The sequence below is a fragment of the Lissotriton vulgaris genome, chromosome 3_1 (assembly GCF_964263255.1).
Source record: "Lissotriton vulgaris chromosome 3_1, aLisVul1.2, whole genome shotgun sequence".
In the NCBI taxonomy this organism is placed as follows: domain Eukaryota; kingdom Metazoa; phylum Chordata; class Amphibia; order Caudata; family Salamandridae; genus Lissotriton; species Lissotriton vulgaris.
In genome coordinates, this window is record NC_141689.1 from 1,476,337,594 (window position 1) to 1,476,354,285 (window position 16,692).

At 46.0% G+C, this 16,692-nt stretch overlaps 1 protein-coding gene across 1 annotated transcript in view; it reads left to right on the top strand.

Moving 5' to 3' along the window:
* Window positions 1-16,692, top strand: part of SMARCAD1 (SNF2 related chromatin remodeling ATPase with DExD box 1) — an 833,806-nt gene that overhangs the window by 552,468 nt on the left and 264,646 nt on the right. Inside the window, exon 15 of the mRNA XM_086961941.1 lies at window positions 10,865-11,000. Coding sequence (XP_086818067.1) covers window positions 10,865-11,000 — 136 coding nt within the window. The remainder of the gene's footprint in view (window positions 1-10,864; window positions 11,001-16,692) is intronic.

The window sequence follows — 16,692 nt, forward strand, 5'->3', positions numbered from 1 at the left end:
TGTCCGCGTTCTTTCACTGAGGAAGACTTCCGCCTGCCGCGCTGTGAGCCAGTTTTGAAATATTGGCAGCATTAAATGCAAACAGAAGATCAAGGAGGATGTGTTGGAATTAATATACCACAAAGATAACAATATTATTGTTCTGGGAACAAAAGATATCAGAACAAAATCAGGAACACTAGAGAGTGTCTTTAGACTGCATACAACACTGTATATTGAATATATATACTGAATATTCTGACCAGTGTTTTAAAAGGGTCACTACTATATGCAAACTTTGTGGTCCTGATGATGGCCTAAGGGAGTCAAACGATAGAAGACCGAAACGTGGACTACACAGTCCTTTTCTCCACGTTTCAATGTATTTTCAGTGACTGTTTTATTGATGAAAGATATGTCACTTTTTTGATTTTATTTGGAATGGACATTTTTTTACAGATGAACTATAGGTTAAAATGTTGTGTACCTTCTTCATTTGTAAGCATTGAAATTAACCTTAATTGTTGAATGCACCCTATCAATTTTTGCATTCCACCCTGGCCATTTTCAGCCAGTTTGACAGCCAGAGGAGGTATAGGAAGACTGAGGGGCTTGAGGCCCATCTCACTGTTCAGCTGGAGCACGATCAGGACTGGGGAGAGAACATGGGAGATGCCAGTGGTCTGGACACCTCACCAGTCGTTGGCATGTTGTCTCCTACAGGGCTTGAAAAATCATGAAAAATGCACTAGACCTGCTGGTCTAGTAACCTCCTCGACCTAACTGAAATGCACTTGACCTCTGACTCTGAAAGCTGAGCAAATGTGACAAGTTAACAAGATTTAAAAGCATTTTTATTGCTCATTGACTTAGCAAAATTTAAAGGCATCTTTATTGCTCACAATCTAGTTACATTTCCTCTGCTTTCAGAGGCAGAGGTCAAGTGTCAGTTTGTATTCCTACTCTCCAGAAAGGGCGAGTAGGACCTAAAAATAGCTGGTCCTGAATTAATCTGACTCGCAAATGCGAGCGGTTGAGTGAATTTTTCGAGCCATGTCCTACCATGGCTACGGAGGAGGGAGCATCTTACACTCTGGACTCTGGCCCCCTCCCCGTTTAGCAGTCTGTGTACTATGGCGGCGCTCAGGTACGATCGCGCGGCCCTCTTTTCCATAAGAGACAGTCTTCGGACTTGCAATCATGACCCTCTACCCCCTCTTTCAGGACCATATGAGTGTACCTGTGGTCTTTTTTCTTTGACCTCTCCCACTGGAGTTCTTCCAGTTAGCAGGACGGTTCTGGGTACTCATACGGAATGGTCCGGACTTGTACTCAATATATGGAGCCTGAATGTAAGATCCTTGGTTAAACACTATCAGTCATTACGAGATATGATTGATGTGGATCTTCCTGACATTATCTTCTTGACCGAAACTTGGTTACAGGACGCTGACACGGCCATTATCAACTTGGCTTTCCCCTCTACCTATACGGTATCCATCTTAAACCGCTCGACTAGGGGAGGTGGTATAGCCATGGCGACTAAGTCCTGTTTCCCGGTTGAGTGGAAGCCCTTGGATCTCTCGATGTGTGAAAGCGCATCGTTCAAGGTAAAGGTCAGTCATCAATTCACCTTCAGCGGTGTGCTTATTTATCGCCCGCCTGGGAATGACACTGCCTTTAAGGCTTCCCTGGCGGATGTGGTTAGCTCTTTGTCCGCTACATGCTCCAACTTTAACATAGTAGGGGACTTAAATATACATCTGGATCAGTCGTCCTCTCCCTCCATCAGCTCTTTGCTGGCGGACTTAGAAGCACTGCAGCTTGATCAACTGGTCACCTCCCCCACCCACATAGGAGGACACATATTGGATCCTTTTTTTACTACCTTAACTCGGGCTACATCAGCTGACCCGTTGGTGGTGGGTTGGACTGACCATTTATTGGTCAGAGTGTCATGTCCTCTTGACACCCCTCAACTGAAACCAGTAGGCAAACAGAGCCTGAAGCGCAGCTGGCGTAAACTTCAGCTGGAGGAGTTTGTCAGGATATTAGAGGCACATCCCCTGGGCAAATTGCAGAATGTAGAACAGGGTTATGATCAATTCTGCAATTGGGTTCTTACCGCCCTCGATTCTCTTATACCTCTGCGGTGGGCAAAATGTCACGCGAAAAGCCGTAGCCCGTGGTATAATGAGACTCTTGCCGAACATAAAAGAACTTGCCGTCAAGCTGAGAGGGCATGGAGGAAAGCTTTCGATCCCGTGCTAAAAACATCGTACTTTGCCCAGCTCAAGTCTTACCACAGAGCTATCTGTCAAACCCGGGCCGCATATTATGCAGCTGAGTTTTCCAACAGCCCCAACCCCTCTAAGCTGATCTTTAAGGTGCTTAAGGATCTGATGGGGAAACGGGCCACCTCGCAAGAAATCTGTACAGACTCGCACTGCGAAAGCCTAGCATCCTTTTTCGTCGAGAAAGTACAGAAAATCTACCGAGGCTTTGCACCAGCTGCTCCCGGGGATGCTCCTAGCGACGTAGAAGTCTTGGTGTCGGAAACCCTGTCAACCCTGCCGACTATGTCGAATGAGGTATTTGACACCCTAAGCCTCAAAATCAAATCGGGCTCTCCCTTAGACCCTCTGAAGCCAGAACTTTTCGCCTCCCTCCCGCCCCTCTGTCGTGAGCCTATACTGGAGCTTATTAATCTCTCCCTCAGTGAGGGCGTAGTTCCGTTATCCTGGAAGCAGGCTGTGGTCAAGCCCATTCTGAAAAAACCGAATTCTGACCCCTTGCTTCCGGAGAACTACCGGCCCATCTCCCTCCTGCCTTGGACCGCCAAGGTCACTGAGGCTCACGTCAATACCACTCTGTCTGCCCACCTCTCGCGCAATAATATCTTAGACGAGAGTCAAAATGGGTTTCGTGCTCAGCACAGCACTGAAACGGCTCTGCTCTTCATGATCGAGCATCTGCGGACAGTGCTGGATGCGGGGCAGACCGCGGCGCTTTTATTGTTGGACCTGAGCGCCGCGTTCGACACGGTGTCTCATGACATCCTGTTGCGACGCCTGGAGGAGGTAGGGATAGTCGGGAAGGCCCTCGCGTGGTTCCGCTCATTCCTCTCGGACCGGTTTTTCAAGGTAGCCATTCCACCTGGCCAGTCCTCATACCACTCTTTGGATCTGGGAGTCCCTCAGGGCTCTGCCCTCAGTCCCATCTTATTCAACCTGTACGTGAAACCGCTGGCTGCTGTCGTCAGGCAGTATGGCCTTACGATGACATCGTATGCCGATGACACGCAGCTGGCGGTGACACTCAGTGGGAACCCTGAGGTGACTGCACCCAGATTCCAGGCGGGACTGAGAGCTGTGGCGAGCTGGATGCGTAACAACTGCTTACAGCTCAATGCCAAGAAAACCGAGGTCCTGATTGTGGGGAAGCAGGCGGAAATCTGGGGAGACCAGTGGTGGCCTCTCGAACTGGGGGCGTTACCCACTCCAGTTGACGTAGTCAAAAATCTGGGAGTTTGGCTGGACTCTAACCTTTCTTTCACCAGCCATACGAAAAAGATAGCAGCTACCTGTCATGGTATTCTGCGAGGACTCAGACCAGTCCTCAAATTTTTCGATCCTCCCACACGTCAACTGGTGGTGCAGGCCTCCATCCTGTCTCGGATAGACTATGGGAGTGCCCTACTCCTTGGAGTCAACCAGGCGGAGGCGACTAGGCTCCAGAGGGTGCAGAACGCTGCTGCACGGGCCATTGTCGGCCTCCCAAGACGATGTTCGGTTTCTCCTGTCTTGGCCTCTCTGCACTGGCTTCCGGTCAGACAGAGAATCAAATTCAAGGCTCTCTGCCTGACATTCAAGATTTTAAAACTGTCTTCTCCCCCGGCCTTGACAGGCCTTATCTCTTTTTATGTCCCTACACGATCTCTTAGATCAGAAGCCCAGTCTCTGGCGAACAAGCCTAGGTTCAGGCTCAGTAGGATGGGAGGTCGTTCCTTCCGTGTGATGGCGGCGGACTTATGGAATTCTCTCCCTGTTCAAATCCGCGCCATTAACAGCCTAACCCTTTTTAGACGGGCCATTAAAACTCACCTTTTTACCTCGGTCAGTTAAATATCCCCCTTGCTCAGCCTTGATCTGTTATGTTGCTGCATATGATCTGGCGCCAGGACGCCCCTTTGCTGGGGCAGCTGTTGCGCCTAATAAATGTTATTAACATAACATAACATAACATAACACAGTGGTGTTGCGTAGGGTGGCTGAGGCCCTACACCTCGAGCTACCTACTGTGGCAGTCAGGACTAACCTCCTGAAAGAGGTGCTTCAACCAACAGCGAGCTCTTCGGAGCCCCTGCTGCCGTTTAATGAGGCCCTCATGGACATCCTTTTGGGCACCTGGCCCTGGCCTACATAGGGGCTCCTGTGGATAGAATGCTTGCCCGACGCCACCGCACGGCCCCAGGCGACTCCACTTTTCTCTCCCAACACCCCTCCCCCGAGAGCTTGGTAGTCCAAGCCTCAGCGTCCCAAAGTGCATTCCCTACCGCACCACCGGACAGGGAATCCAAGAAGCTGTATCAGTTTGGGAAGAATTTGATTTCTTCCTCCAGCTTAGGGCTGCGGTCGGTGAACACTGCATGCCTCTTGGGCTGTTATTCCCACTCCGTGTTGGATACGTTGGAGCAAGTGCTGCCTCAGTGTCCAGAGGAGGCCTGGGCCGTGCTCTCCCGTGCTGTTGCCGAGGGGAGAGACGCAGCAAAGTTCACCATCCGCTGTGAACTGGACACTTCCGACTCATTGGTTAGGACCATTTTAACGGTGGTGGCGCTTCGCCGTCACGCCTGGTTGAGGACGACTGGCTTTTCTGGGGGTACCCAGCAGACTTTGATAGGCATGCCTTTTGAAGGTAGTAGCCTGTTCGGCGGCAAGGCACTCACGGGCTACGGCCAAGTCCTTGGGCCTCTCCACCACGCACCCTGCATGCCTTTCGCCCCTTTCGTGGCCACGGAAGGGGTGCCCCAACATGTTCCTTTCAGAGCCACAATCCAGCGCAAGCTGTTCAACCTCAGCGCGGCCGGGGACGGAAGAACCACCAACGTAGTTCTGGGGGCCAGCGGGTGGGCCAGCCTACCACCGCCCCCTCTGCAGCAGCCTCCAAACATTCATAGTCTGACCTTTCAGGCCCATCAAACGCCAGTGGGCAGCAGGATTTGCCATCACCTCGCCCACTGGCGCACCATCACGTCAGACAGGTGTGTTTTGCAGATAGTCCAAAGGGGCTACTCCTTCCCCTTCAAGACTATCCCCCCAGCCATGCCATCCCAGTACCATCGCATGTCAGGCGATCATCTGGCCCTTCTCCAACCGGAAGTTACGGCTCTCTTGGCCAAGGGAGCCATCGAGTGCGTTCCTGTCCCAGAAGTAGTTTGTGGCTGCTATTCACACTACTTTCTGGTGCCCAAGAAGGACAATGGCCTGCATCCTATCTTAGATCTCAGGGACGTCAACCGCTTCCTCCGGTAGGAGAAGTTCAAAATGTTGAACCTGGCTCAGGTCTTTTATGCCCTCGACCCTGGAGACTGGAGGGTAGCAGGATGCTAATTTTTACACCCCCGTCCAGCCGGCTCACCGACGTTACCTGGGTTCATGGTAGGCCACAATCGCTTTGTTTACTGTGCTCCCTTTTAGCCTTACCAGCGCCCCATGGGTGTACACGAAATTGATGGCGGTGGTCGCAGCTCATCTGTGCAGATCAGGAGTTCCAGTCTTCTCTTATCTCGACGACTGGTTGTTGAAGGAGGGCTCACCCCAGGCAGTCGTCTCCCACTTCCAGACTACAGCCGACTTGCATTCTCTGGGGTTCTCCATCAATGTGCCGAAGTCACACCTGACCCCCTCTCAGAAGCTCCTCTTCATTGGAGCTGTTCTGGACATGACACAGTTTCAGGTTTATCCTCCCGAACAGCGAGTCTGGGATATTCGGGCTATGATTCTGATTTATCAACCTCTATCCCGGGTTTTGGTCAGGATGACCCTGAGGCTGCTGGGCCTCATGGCCTCCTGTATCCTGCTGGTCGATCATGCCAGGTGGCATATGCAGGCCCTGCAGTGGGACCTGAAGTTCCAGTGGGCGCAGCATCAGGGGAATCTGTCCGATTGCGCCAGATCTCAGAGGGCACTGCACTACAATTGCAGTGGTGGCTCACGAACCAGGATTGGGTCAACGGCAGATCCCTCTCCCTTCCCCAACCACAGCACACAGTGGTGATAGACGCATCTCTTCTGGGATGGGCCGGCCACATGGGAGGCGGAGATCAGAGGCCTCTGGTGTCCGGCGGAGTCTGAGCTCCACATCAACCTTCTGGAGCTTCCGGCGATCCGTTTGCACTAAAAGCATTCCTTCCCCCTGCCCGGGGAAGAGTAGTGCAGGTGTTCACGGACAACACCACTGCCATGTGGTACTGCAACAAACAAGGCAGGTGAGGTTGTGGACCCTATGTCAAGCGACACTCTACTTCTGGACATGGCTAGGCCATCAGGACATATCCCTGGTGGTTCAACACCTGACAGGTTTACTAAAAGCCAGGGGGACAAACTCAGCCGCAGGTGCATGATAGATCACAAATGGCGTCTTTACTCGGAGGTGGTGCAAGGTCTCTCAACAGTGGGGAGAGCCTTGGTTAGATCTATTCACCACCGAAGAGAACGCGCAATGTCAGAAATTCTGCACATTGGAATTTCCAAGGCGGCTCTCGCTAGGCGACTTTTCATCATGGGTGGAGTTGCGGTCTTATATATGCCTTTCTGCCTATACCACTTCTTCCCAGAATGCTGAAGAAGATCAAGTGCGACAGGGCCCAAGTTATTCTTGTGGCTCTGGATTTGGAAACGAAGAGTGTGGTATCCCGAGCTGCTCAACCTGGCCATTGATCACCCGATCCACCTCCCTCTTCGGGAGGATCTTCTGTTGAAGCAGCAGGGGATGGTCCTCCATCCGAACCTGTCCAGCCTCCACCTCCTTGCGTGGAGATTGATCGGCGGCAGTTGACGTTATTGGACTTGCCAGCCAAAGTCTGTGATGTAATCTTGGCAGCCAGGCGACTCTCCACTAAGACGGTATACACCTGCAGATGGAATACATTTTTGGCATGGTGCACAGGAAAGGCTGTGGAACCCCTTTCTGCTCCTCTTTCTGAGCTTCTATTGTTCCTTGTGTCTTTGGCCCAGCAGGGCTCTGCTCTGTATTAAGAGCTACCTCTCTGCAATTTCAGCCCTTCTCAGGCTTCCTGATCAGCTTTCTCTTTTCAAGTCCCCTGTTGTAAATAGATTTCTCAATGGCATTACTCAACTTTTTCCACCTGTTCTCTTCATAATGCCTCAGTGGGACTTGAACTTGGTTCTTACCTTTCTGATGTGTGCTCCATTTGAGCCACTACATAACTGTCCTCTCAGACCCCTCACTATGAAAACTGCTTTTCTGGTGGCCATCACCTCTGCGTGCAGGGTGAGTGAGCTACAAGCTCTGTCTTCCAAGCCTCCTTTTCTGGCTGTTCATCTGGACAAGGTCGTCCTCGGAACTCATCCTTCCTTTCTTTCAAAGGTGGCCACTTCTTTTCATATTGGCCAAACCATTACTTTGATCACCGTCTTTCTGCATCCTTCAAAAGAGGAAGAGAGGCTCCACCGTCTGGATCCAAAAGGTGCACGCTCCTTTTATTTGTATCGCACTAAGCAATTCCGGGTGGACGACCAGCTCTTAGTTGTTTACGCGGGGGGTAAGAAAGGTTGGGCCGCGCACAAACGGACCATCTCTAGGTGGGTCATTCTGTGCATCAAGGCCTGCTATTCTTTGACAAAGAAGGGCCCTCCAGTGGAGCTGCGCGCCCATTCCACCAGGGCGACAGCAGCTACTTCTGATTTGGGACGGGGACTCCCCCTAAATGACATCTGTCAGGCGGCTACATGGGCATCACTGCACATGTTCACCAAGCAATACTGCCTGGACAGCTAAGTCCGGAGAGATGGCTTCTTTGGCCGTTCAGTTTTCCAGGACTTTCTGGTGTGAACTTAGTTTGCAGACCCTCCTCCAGGGTTGGTCTTGCTGGGGTATCTATTCCAAGGTAAGGAATCTAGAACTAACTGTTTTTTTCAGATGAACAAGTTACTTGCCTTCGGTAACGATATATCTGTAAGAAACATAGGTTAGTTATAGATTCCTTACCACCCCGCCCATCCTCCCCGTTCTGCGAACTGATTTCTAGGGTTAAGCACATCCTTTCAGGGACCTAGTTTTGTGCACCAGTGGTCAGTGTCTTGCATGGCTCTGTGTTCCTGACATGGAAAGTCGTGTACAGAACTGAATACAGCGTGCAAGGGCGTCGTCTAAGTAACTTCTGCAACATCATCCCGGTGACCACGTCGGACGCGAAGTCCGCTTGAGTCGACGAACAAGGAGTCGACGGACGCCACCTACCGACGCGCATGAGGTACTGCTGCGGAAAAACTTTCTGGATCCACTCTGACGTCTGGGGGTAAATCTAAGGTAAGGAATCTATAACTAACCTATTTTTCTTACACATATATTGTTACCGATGGTAAGTAACTTGTTCATCCATACCTGTCCTGCATTTGCATGCTACATTGGTTCATTTGAAACATGCGTCACGCTTACAGTGTAAAACTGTGCACGCCGTACCATCATGGACATCAAGCACCCAGCACTGTATCGTCTATAGCAACTGTGAACAAAGACATCAGACTTTAGTATCTTAGTTAAAACCCTTTTTTGCTTCCTTTTGGCTAAACACTCATAGCTTTTAGTCTTATCTTCAGACATTAGAGGAAAAACGTCATAAGATCTGAAACTGTGAAGTAAACACACTATTAATAATTAGATTAATCTGAGCCACACAATTCGAATTGACCTGCAATCTAAGCTGTGTGGCCGTTTGTTTTGTCTATGGCTTAGGAAGGGCTTGCGTAGTGCACTGTTAAAAGCTATTTGTCAGCATTTTCGGCTTTTTTTAGTTTGCTGGATCAACCTTTTTTGTTAAAATTTACTTTTGAGATGAGATTGCTTGAAGGTTTACAACACATGATTCTAACTAAGCCCTTTCTTATGCCACAGTGGGCCTTGAATTGGGTTTCCACTTTTCTAATGTGCACTACTGTTGAGCCAGTGCAGTTATCCACTATGCCTCTTGAACTTGAAAACTCTCTAGTTTTGATAAGTTCGGCTTGTTGCGTGTGTAAGCTGCAGGCACTCTGTCCATTTGCCATAGATATTTTTTTCCCAGCAAAACTTGTATAGTAGCACCTTTCCATTTAATGCTGGCTATCACCCGCCTGGCATTCTTTACCTGACCTTATCCCTCAAAAGAAGTAAAAAAAAAGCCTTCACTTATTGGATTCCCTCCGTTTTTACATTGAGCATACCAGTGACCACCGGTTGGTGTATCTGCTCTTTGTGGACTCTCTGGGTCCAACCAAGGCAAGGAATTGCAGTAAAGAACATTCTCCAGATGAATAGTCATTTGCATTGAAATCTGCTATGCACTAGCTAAGAGGTTTTCCCCTGAAGGGTTAGGGGCTCATTCCACTCAAGCCAAGGCTGCCATTACTATTGTATGCAAAGTGCCCATCCTCTACATCTGTCAAGCTGATGTGGGCATCAGTGCACACGTTCACAAAGCACTACTGTCTTGACTGTCTGGTCCATAGGGATTGGAATTTTGCACTTTCGGTCCTGAGGACATGTTGGTATGAGCCATTTCACAGACTCAACACCTTTTGGGGATAAGACATCTGTTTTTAGAAATATTCCTCCCAAGGACAAGTCACTTACCTTTGGTAAAGCTCCTTTTGGTGGCTACTCAATCTCACTACCCTCCTTCTGCCATGTGCTGTGTGTGGAACAGTCTCTTATCCATCTTTCATTCAAATTGGAGATCTGCACTCTGACACAAACAATTGATTTTCGGGCTCTACATCTGAGGGAGCGGGTTGTAAAGAAACTGGCATCAGCTTGCTTGAGTGACACCTATGCAGCTTCAACTGTCATTTCCAGGGAAATGTGGAACCACACAGCGCCACCTGCTGGTGCACAGGGGCTGTGCTGAACAGATCTGGAGATATTCTAAAAGTGAGGTACCTGCGGTTAGAGTATCCACCAGAAAGAGTTACTGAAGGTACCGTATTTTCCGGCGTATAAGACGACCTTTTAACCCCTTAAAATGTTTTGGAAAGTCAGGGGTCGTCTTATACGCCGGATGCTAAATTTGAAGGAATGTTTTCATTCGTTTTTACATAGCGCAGACTACACCCGAAGGTGTCAGACTGCTTCTTCATTATATAACAATGGGCTGATGTTAGCAACAATAACAATGGACAAATTACCAAAGCCAACATTAAGTTACATGGATCAAAAGTGACAAAATACATGAGGTAGCAATCGGTACATTCCTGGAGAAAAAGTGATAAGTGTGCAGGTTACAAAAGCATACAAAGCATACAAAGCAAACAAAGTACGAGCCAAAATAAAATAAAATACATTCTCAAAATGGCTATGCAGGACTGCGTTGGACTGCACTGGAAGTGGGGGTAGTCTTATACGGCGAGTATAGCACAAAACCTACATTTTATTAAGCAAAGTAGGGGGTCGTCTTATACGCCGGGTCGTCTTATACGCCGGAAAATACGGTAAGTAAATTGTTCTTCATGTGTAGAGACCTGAAACGGCTACCTTTGTTCGAAAGGGAGCACTAGGTTGGATGCTTGACAGTTTGTATCATCAAATTTTAACCAAAGTCATTGTTGCAGCTCGGATAAATTTATAGCATGCTACAGTATTAAACACATTTTTTTTCCTTTGGCAGGTACAACAGTGCAATCAGCAATTCAGATGACCGCAGCTTGTTTCGACGGATGAAACTTCATTATGCAGTCTTTGATGAAGGGCACATGCTTAAAAATATGAGTTCCATGCGTTACCAGCACCTTATGACTTTAAATGTAAGGGCTTCTATTATCTGTGTTGTTTACCTGGAGCGCGCAGTGTACTTGCTTCCAGTGTGTTTTCATGATGAAACCAGCATTTCCCTTCCTAATATTTTTAAGTTGTCTTCCTTTGACAAATCAGAAGATGAATGAATCCTCAAACAATAATGAGGTATTGGCATGCTTCTTTCGTCACTGCTTCTGCAGTTAATATGCAGTTATTTTCCAACTATATTCTGAGACTCTTCGATAAGTGAGAAGGGATTTAAAAAAAAATCCTACAGGTACCACTTAATAATTATGTTTTGTCAGGCCGCACGTGACTGGCTTGGGGCTGTTGCGCACACCTGTTTGCTTAGCGTTCAGTGCCTCAAACTGTAGGTGTTGCTGAAGTCGAGATTAAAAAAAACATGGTATTCTTGTAGCTTGTGCACTGCAGAATGCCTTCATACAGATTTTTCATTTTATGAAATCCTTTCAGAGTTCCAAATGAGACCTGGAGACTTTGAGAACGCCCCATAAAGGATTCAAGATGTGTGATAGGTGAAACAGTGCTAGTTTATATACATTATTGTTATATCTAGTTTCTAAATATCCAAATGTAACAGTTGACTCTGCAAAGTTAGTTTTGAAAAACAAATTACGCCTTTTTAAAATACAACTTGAAATGTTGCTTTTCATTGAATTAGACTGTACATCATTTTTTCATTAGTATGAACCAATAATATTTATTGTTCCAAGTAATTTTAAACCAATGCTGCCAATTCCTTTTTAATCCCATATGAATTTCTCAAGGCTAAAATAGAAAAATCAAGCAAAAAGGGGCTGCAGGTGGGGATTAAGATGTTTAGCTATGTTCATGTTTTCACTTTGCAAAAGTCTGAAATCATGAAACACTTATTGTGCTCAAAAACACAGTGGCCTAATTAACGCCACTGTGATTTTTAGCACAATGAGTGTTCCACAATTGTCATAGTTCGACCTTTATGCTGTTGGATACGTCTACCTGATGCCAGTCTCATTTAGAATATCAGAACATTTGAATTTGAACAATGTCTTGGTAGGTTAAGCCCAAATATAGTTCCATGCGTATCCCTATTCACTAATGTGGCATGGAAATAAAATCTATCTGTGCTTAAACTACAAAAACGCTTTAAATCAAGATTTTCTGTTATACTCAATCTTTGGTAGGGACACCCATTTCATCTAGCCACAAAACACTAAGGGCCTTATTACGACTTTGGCGGTCCTCCTGCGGAGCGCGACAGCAGTGGTCCGGAAGAGGACCTCCAAAGCCATGGCCACACCACCTGTCTGATTCAGAGTTGAATCCTTGGCGGGCAGGCGGTGCTGTAACCGTGTCACTGCTTTGCCTGTCCAAGGCTCATAAAAGAGACGCTGTGACACCTCCGGAGCACGTTCCTGCATGGTGCAGACCATGCAGGAACTGGGGTGTAGATTTCATGCACCCTCAGGCTCTGAGGCGCAAGGGGGCCATGAAAAGGGTAGTGGTGAAGCAACTCGTAATATGCTCCGTGATCCGTGGCAGTCGCTGCGGTCCAGTGGCGGTCCGACCGCCACATTGGTAATACTGCGGGAGGGCACGCAGTTTGGCGATAGTCAGACCGCCCCCATGGGTTTATCGGTCCTATGCACCATCAAACTCGTAATCAGGCCCCTAATGTCTAGTCTGCTGCATGGTTTTAGGGCTTACTTCGAAGCTTACTCTTGTTGGCAGGTGAGATTCTCCCCTTAAAAAGAACGTGATGTTTCAGAGGATAACCATTCTAGCACTTCCTACCAATGATGTCATCCAGATTGGTTATAATACAGAGGACAGAAGCACAACCGTCTTTTACCCAAGAGAGCATCTTGAACATCAAACAAGCCAAAATCCATGTTTTGTTAAGCACAAATGAATATTTGAGTGCCATCTATTAAATAATGATGGAGCATACTGTATCACACTTGCCGATATTATCATAGCAATTATGAAGGTAATAAAAATCAAATATTGAATGTAGAGGAAATTTTGAAGTCTACTCGCACTATATTCAACTCAGCTTAACAGATCCTTCTCATTTCAATAAAGAGAATTTATAGTTGTGAATATTTAGATTTTTGAAGGTATAACAAGATTCCAGTTTCTGACACAGACAAGCTCACAATGTATTGAATGTATCATTCATGTAGAAAAAAATATTATAATGTTGGAATTTAGGATTAGTTGCTACTGCAAGAGTACTATCCTTAAGACCAGAAACACCTCAATTAGTGGGAGTAGATCTGACAGGCCAAGCTTCTCATCTCATTCCCTGAATATCTGAGGCAAGTTTGCATGTAGGGTAGAATGAGAGAAATCGTGAATATTTGTGTACAATCCCTACCTCAGGGAAAGGCAGTCTCGTTTAAAACCCAGGGACATTTTGCTTTTTGAATTTGCACATTTTTAAAGTATTTTTTTCCAACGATCAAAAAGTTAGCAAGCAATTCTGCAGATTAAGCAACTTGCCATCATCAGAGAACTGCCCCAGAGGTATTACTCCCTTACCCTGTCATCCCTTTATACATTTGAAACCTCTGAGTGAATATCTCAGAGAAAATTATGTAATTTGTTTTTGTGAACTTGAACTAATCTTGTTCTGAGCCCTTATCAAACCATATTTGAAGAAACTGCAATTGAAATTTTAGGAGAAGGCAAATACAGAACTTCCGGAACTAATAGTTCAGTTTGACTTAGTAGGGGAATGTAATAGTGGTTGTAAACTTTTGCACACCCACCCCAAAATAGGAAAAGTAGTATTAACAAAAGTTGCGTGGCATCCAACTACTGCTTTAACTTCTTAGGGTGATCGTATTTTTTGCACTATATAAAAATTCTGAAGTAATGTATTCAATCAATTTTATATAAAATACATGCATCCAGCTAGCAAGACCCTAAGCAAATAAATATACTTTTAAAAGGATAGCCATTTAAACCAGGTTTGTCCTGCCCAGTCAAGATCTGGGGATCATTTGTGCCACTTCTTCAAGTAAAGGATTTAAATTAAGATGCCAACTTTCATGGATACCAGAGTTTAAATACCATTATACTGGATGTTCCTCGTGAGTAGGTGAAACAAAGCTGGGACATTATCTGCCTTAACATGAGATTTTAGATTCTCAAGAAATTAATCTTTCATGTGGACACAAAACTAGTCAGGAGAAACGTTTTGATTTGCCAGAGAATGGACCTTAAACACGGTTTAGTAGCATATTCACCTCATTAGATAAACACAGACTACAGTGAATTGATGGAAGTACTCTGAACTATGCCCATCCAAGAGGCCACAATGCCACAATACCTCATGTCTGTCACATATGCCATATGTAAGGAGTCTCCAGGGAGCTATGCTAATTTTTCTCTCAGATGTTGCATTTTGTTTTTCATGCCAGAGAGTGGATTTTATTTTTTTGCGCTTGGAAAGAGAACATCAGAGATTTGTCCTACTTCTTTCTGGATATTAGGCCTCCACGCTTCCTGTATAATTTCTGAGACCCTCCTAGAAGAGCATCGAAAGTCATTCTTTTCATAGATGAAATGTGGCTGTGAGGCAGAAAACTTGTGCAAACTCCAGTGAAATCCCTGCAGTTGGGCCTTAACTAAAGAAAAAGTACAAAGCACCTGACAACAGTGTCATCTGACTTACTGGACATCTGAAAGTCTATTTTTGTCTGTCAAGGAAATTACCACTTGAAATCTAGTATCTTCATGCAGCATCCCATTGGACATTTATGATCAGAGAAATTACTCCTTTAGCAAAAAGTATAATTCTTGGCTACTACCTCCATTAGGAGAGTTAATTATGGATATTGCTTGATGCACAGACATCATCCTGGGAGTTAGCAAGAGAAAGTCAAGGCTTTAATGAATGGGTGAGGGACCGCATCAGTGGCAATCATTTGATGCCTAAGTGCTGCAGTTCTGACAAGACAAGGTTGGTTGTGCTGTTATTCTTTTATCATGGAGTGCAAAATAAGATGTTAGATCTGCAGCTCTATGTAACTTCTGTTTGCACGCCTAATTGAAGGCTCTGTGCAGATCATCAAAACAGACTGAGGCACAGGATCTCTAAGCATCTTACATTCTAATGATAATAGTCTTTTCTAAGTGTATTTGGGTGATTAAACTTACCACTATCTTCAGTTGCACCTTCAACAGTTCTACTTTGTATAGCAATTCTAAATCCATTCTTAGCATTCAAGGAAAAATACAAAACCTTTACATTCCTCACTAGCCAAGAAAAGAGGTGTCACGTACCTAAGTTCCATGATTAGACATCTTTGACTTGTTGCTTACAATGGCTACTCTGTCAATCCATTATATTGCCTTTTAAATCTGTCTTGCATGCCTCAGCCAAAATGTTTAATCTCTGAGGGTATTGATCACATCACTACAATCCCAAATGAGTTGCCATAGCTCACCATTGTGGCTTTTAAACTCTCTTCCCAACCTCACTAACTTCATCATGCTATCTAGCTGTATGGGAGATCTCTGAAGCAAAAACAATCGCTTTCTGACACCCCAACCCACCCACCCCAATACTAGAATCTCTCCCGCACTGCAACAGTCCTGCCCAGGAGCTACTGTTCTCTGGAATTCTCTTCTTGCAGACTAAAGGCCCAAACCTACCTTGTAGTCCTTCTCTGGCCACCTAAAAAGCATCTCTTCAGAATGTATCTGACTCATAGGATTTAATTGTGTTGTCTGCCTGTGTCCTTATGATCAGTCTCCTCCGTAACAATCTCTGAATTTCAGCCTACTAAACCTTCACCCCTCCCAAGTTATCCCTTTTACTCTCTCTGACAATCCAGAGTTCTCCCACACTCTTGCTACACCTTCACCGCTTCTTTCGAATCCCCTTCTACTTATGTCCCCTTTCGATCCTCCCTTACTTCCTCTTTTTTTTCTCCTCCTCTCTTTTTCTCCTCCTTTCTGTCACGTTCGAAATCCTCTAGAACAGTACTTCCCTCAAAGACCTCACCTTTCGGCACATTCTGATCTGTGTTTTCACCAGAGTAACAGAGAAGCCAAATGGGGGTAAGGGAATTAGGGAGGGTACACCTGGGAGGAAGACCTGTGAAAACAAATATAACGTCAAAGCAAAGTGCCCAAAGAATGAGCGAGAATCATATAAAATGCCAAGTAGAAATTCTGATCGTTAACCTAAACTACTCAAGCAATCCAATGCCCATTATGCTTTCATTCCATGAAATATAACATGGCAAAATTTACTATGCCAAATCCACTAAAAACAAGTATCCACAACCAAACTGATGATTGAGCCACTGGTGTGTACATAAGCACAACGGTTACCCCAAACCTCACAGGACAATGCATTCATTAAAAGAAATATATATAACTACAATATGTTCTATAAAAGTTTCATATAGAGCGAAATCACATTAGTTCCTCCTAGAATACTTCAGGAACATGTGAGCTCAAATAAACAATACAAGCTTCCCTCTCCTTTAACCTCATCCGTGCGGTGCAGATTTACCGCCGGTGCTGGGCCCTAATGAAAATGGGTGTGGTCTGATTACAGCTCGACCGATGCTCATGACGGAAAAGGTTCCGTCATGAGCATCGAAGGGGTTAAACATATGAAAACAAACAATACATAAAGTCAATAAACATTCATTGTGCAAAGAAACCTCCCCCTAATAA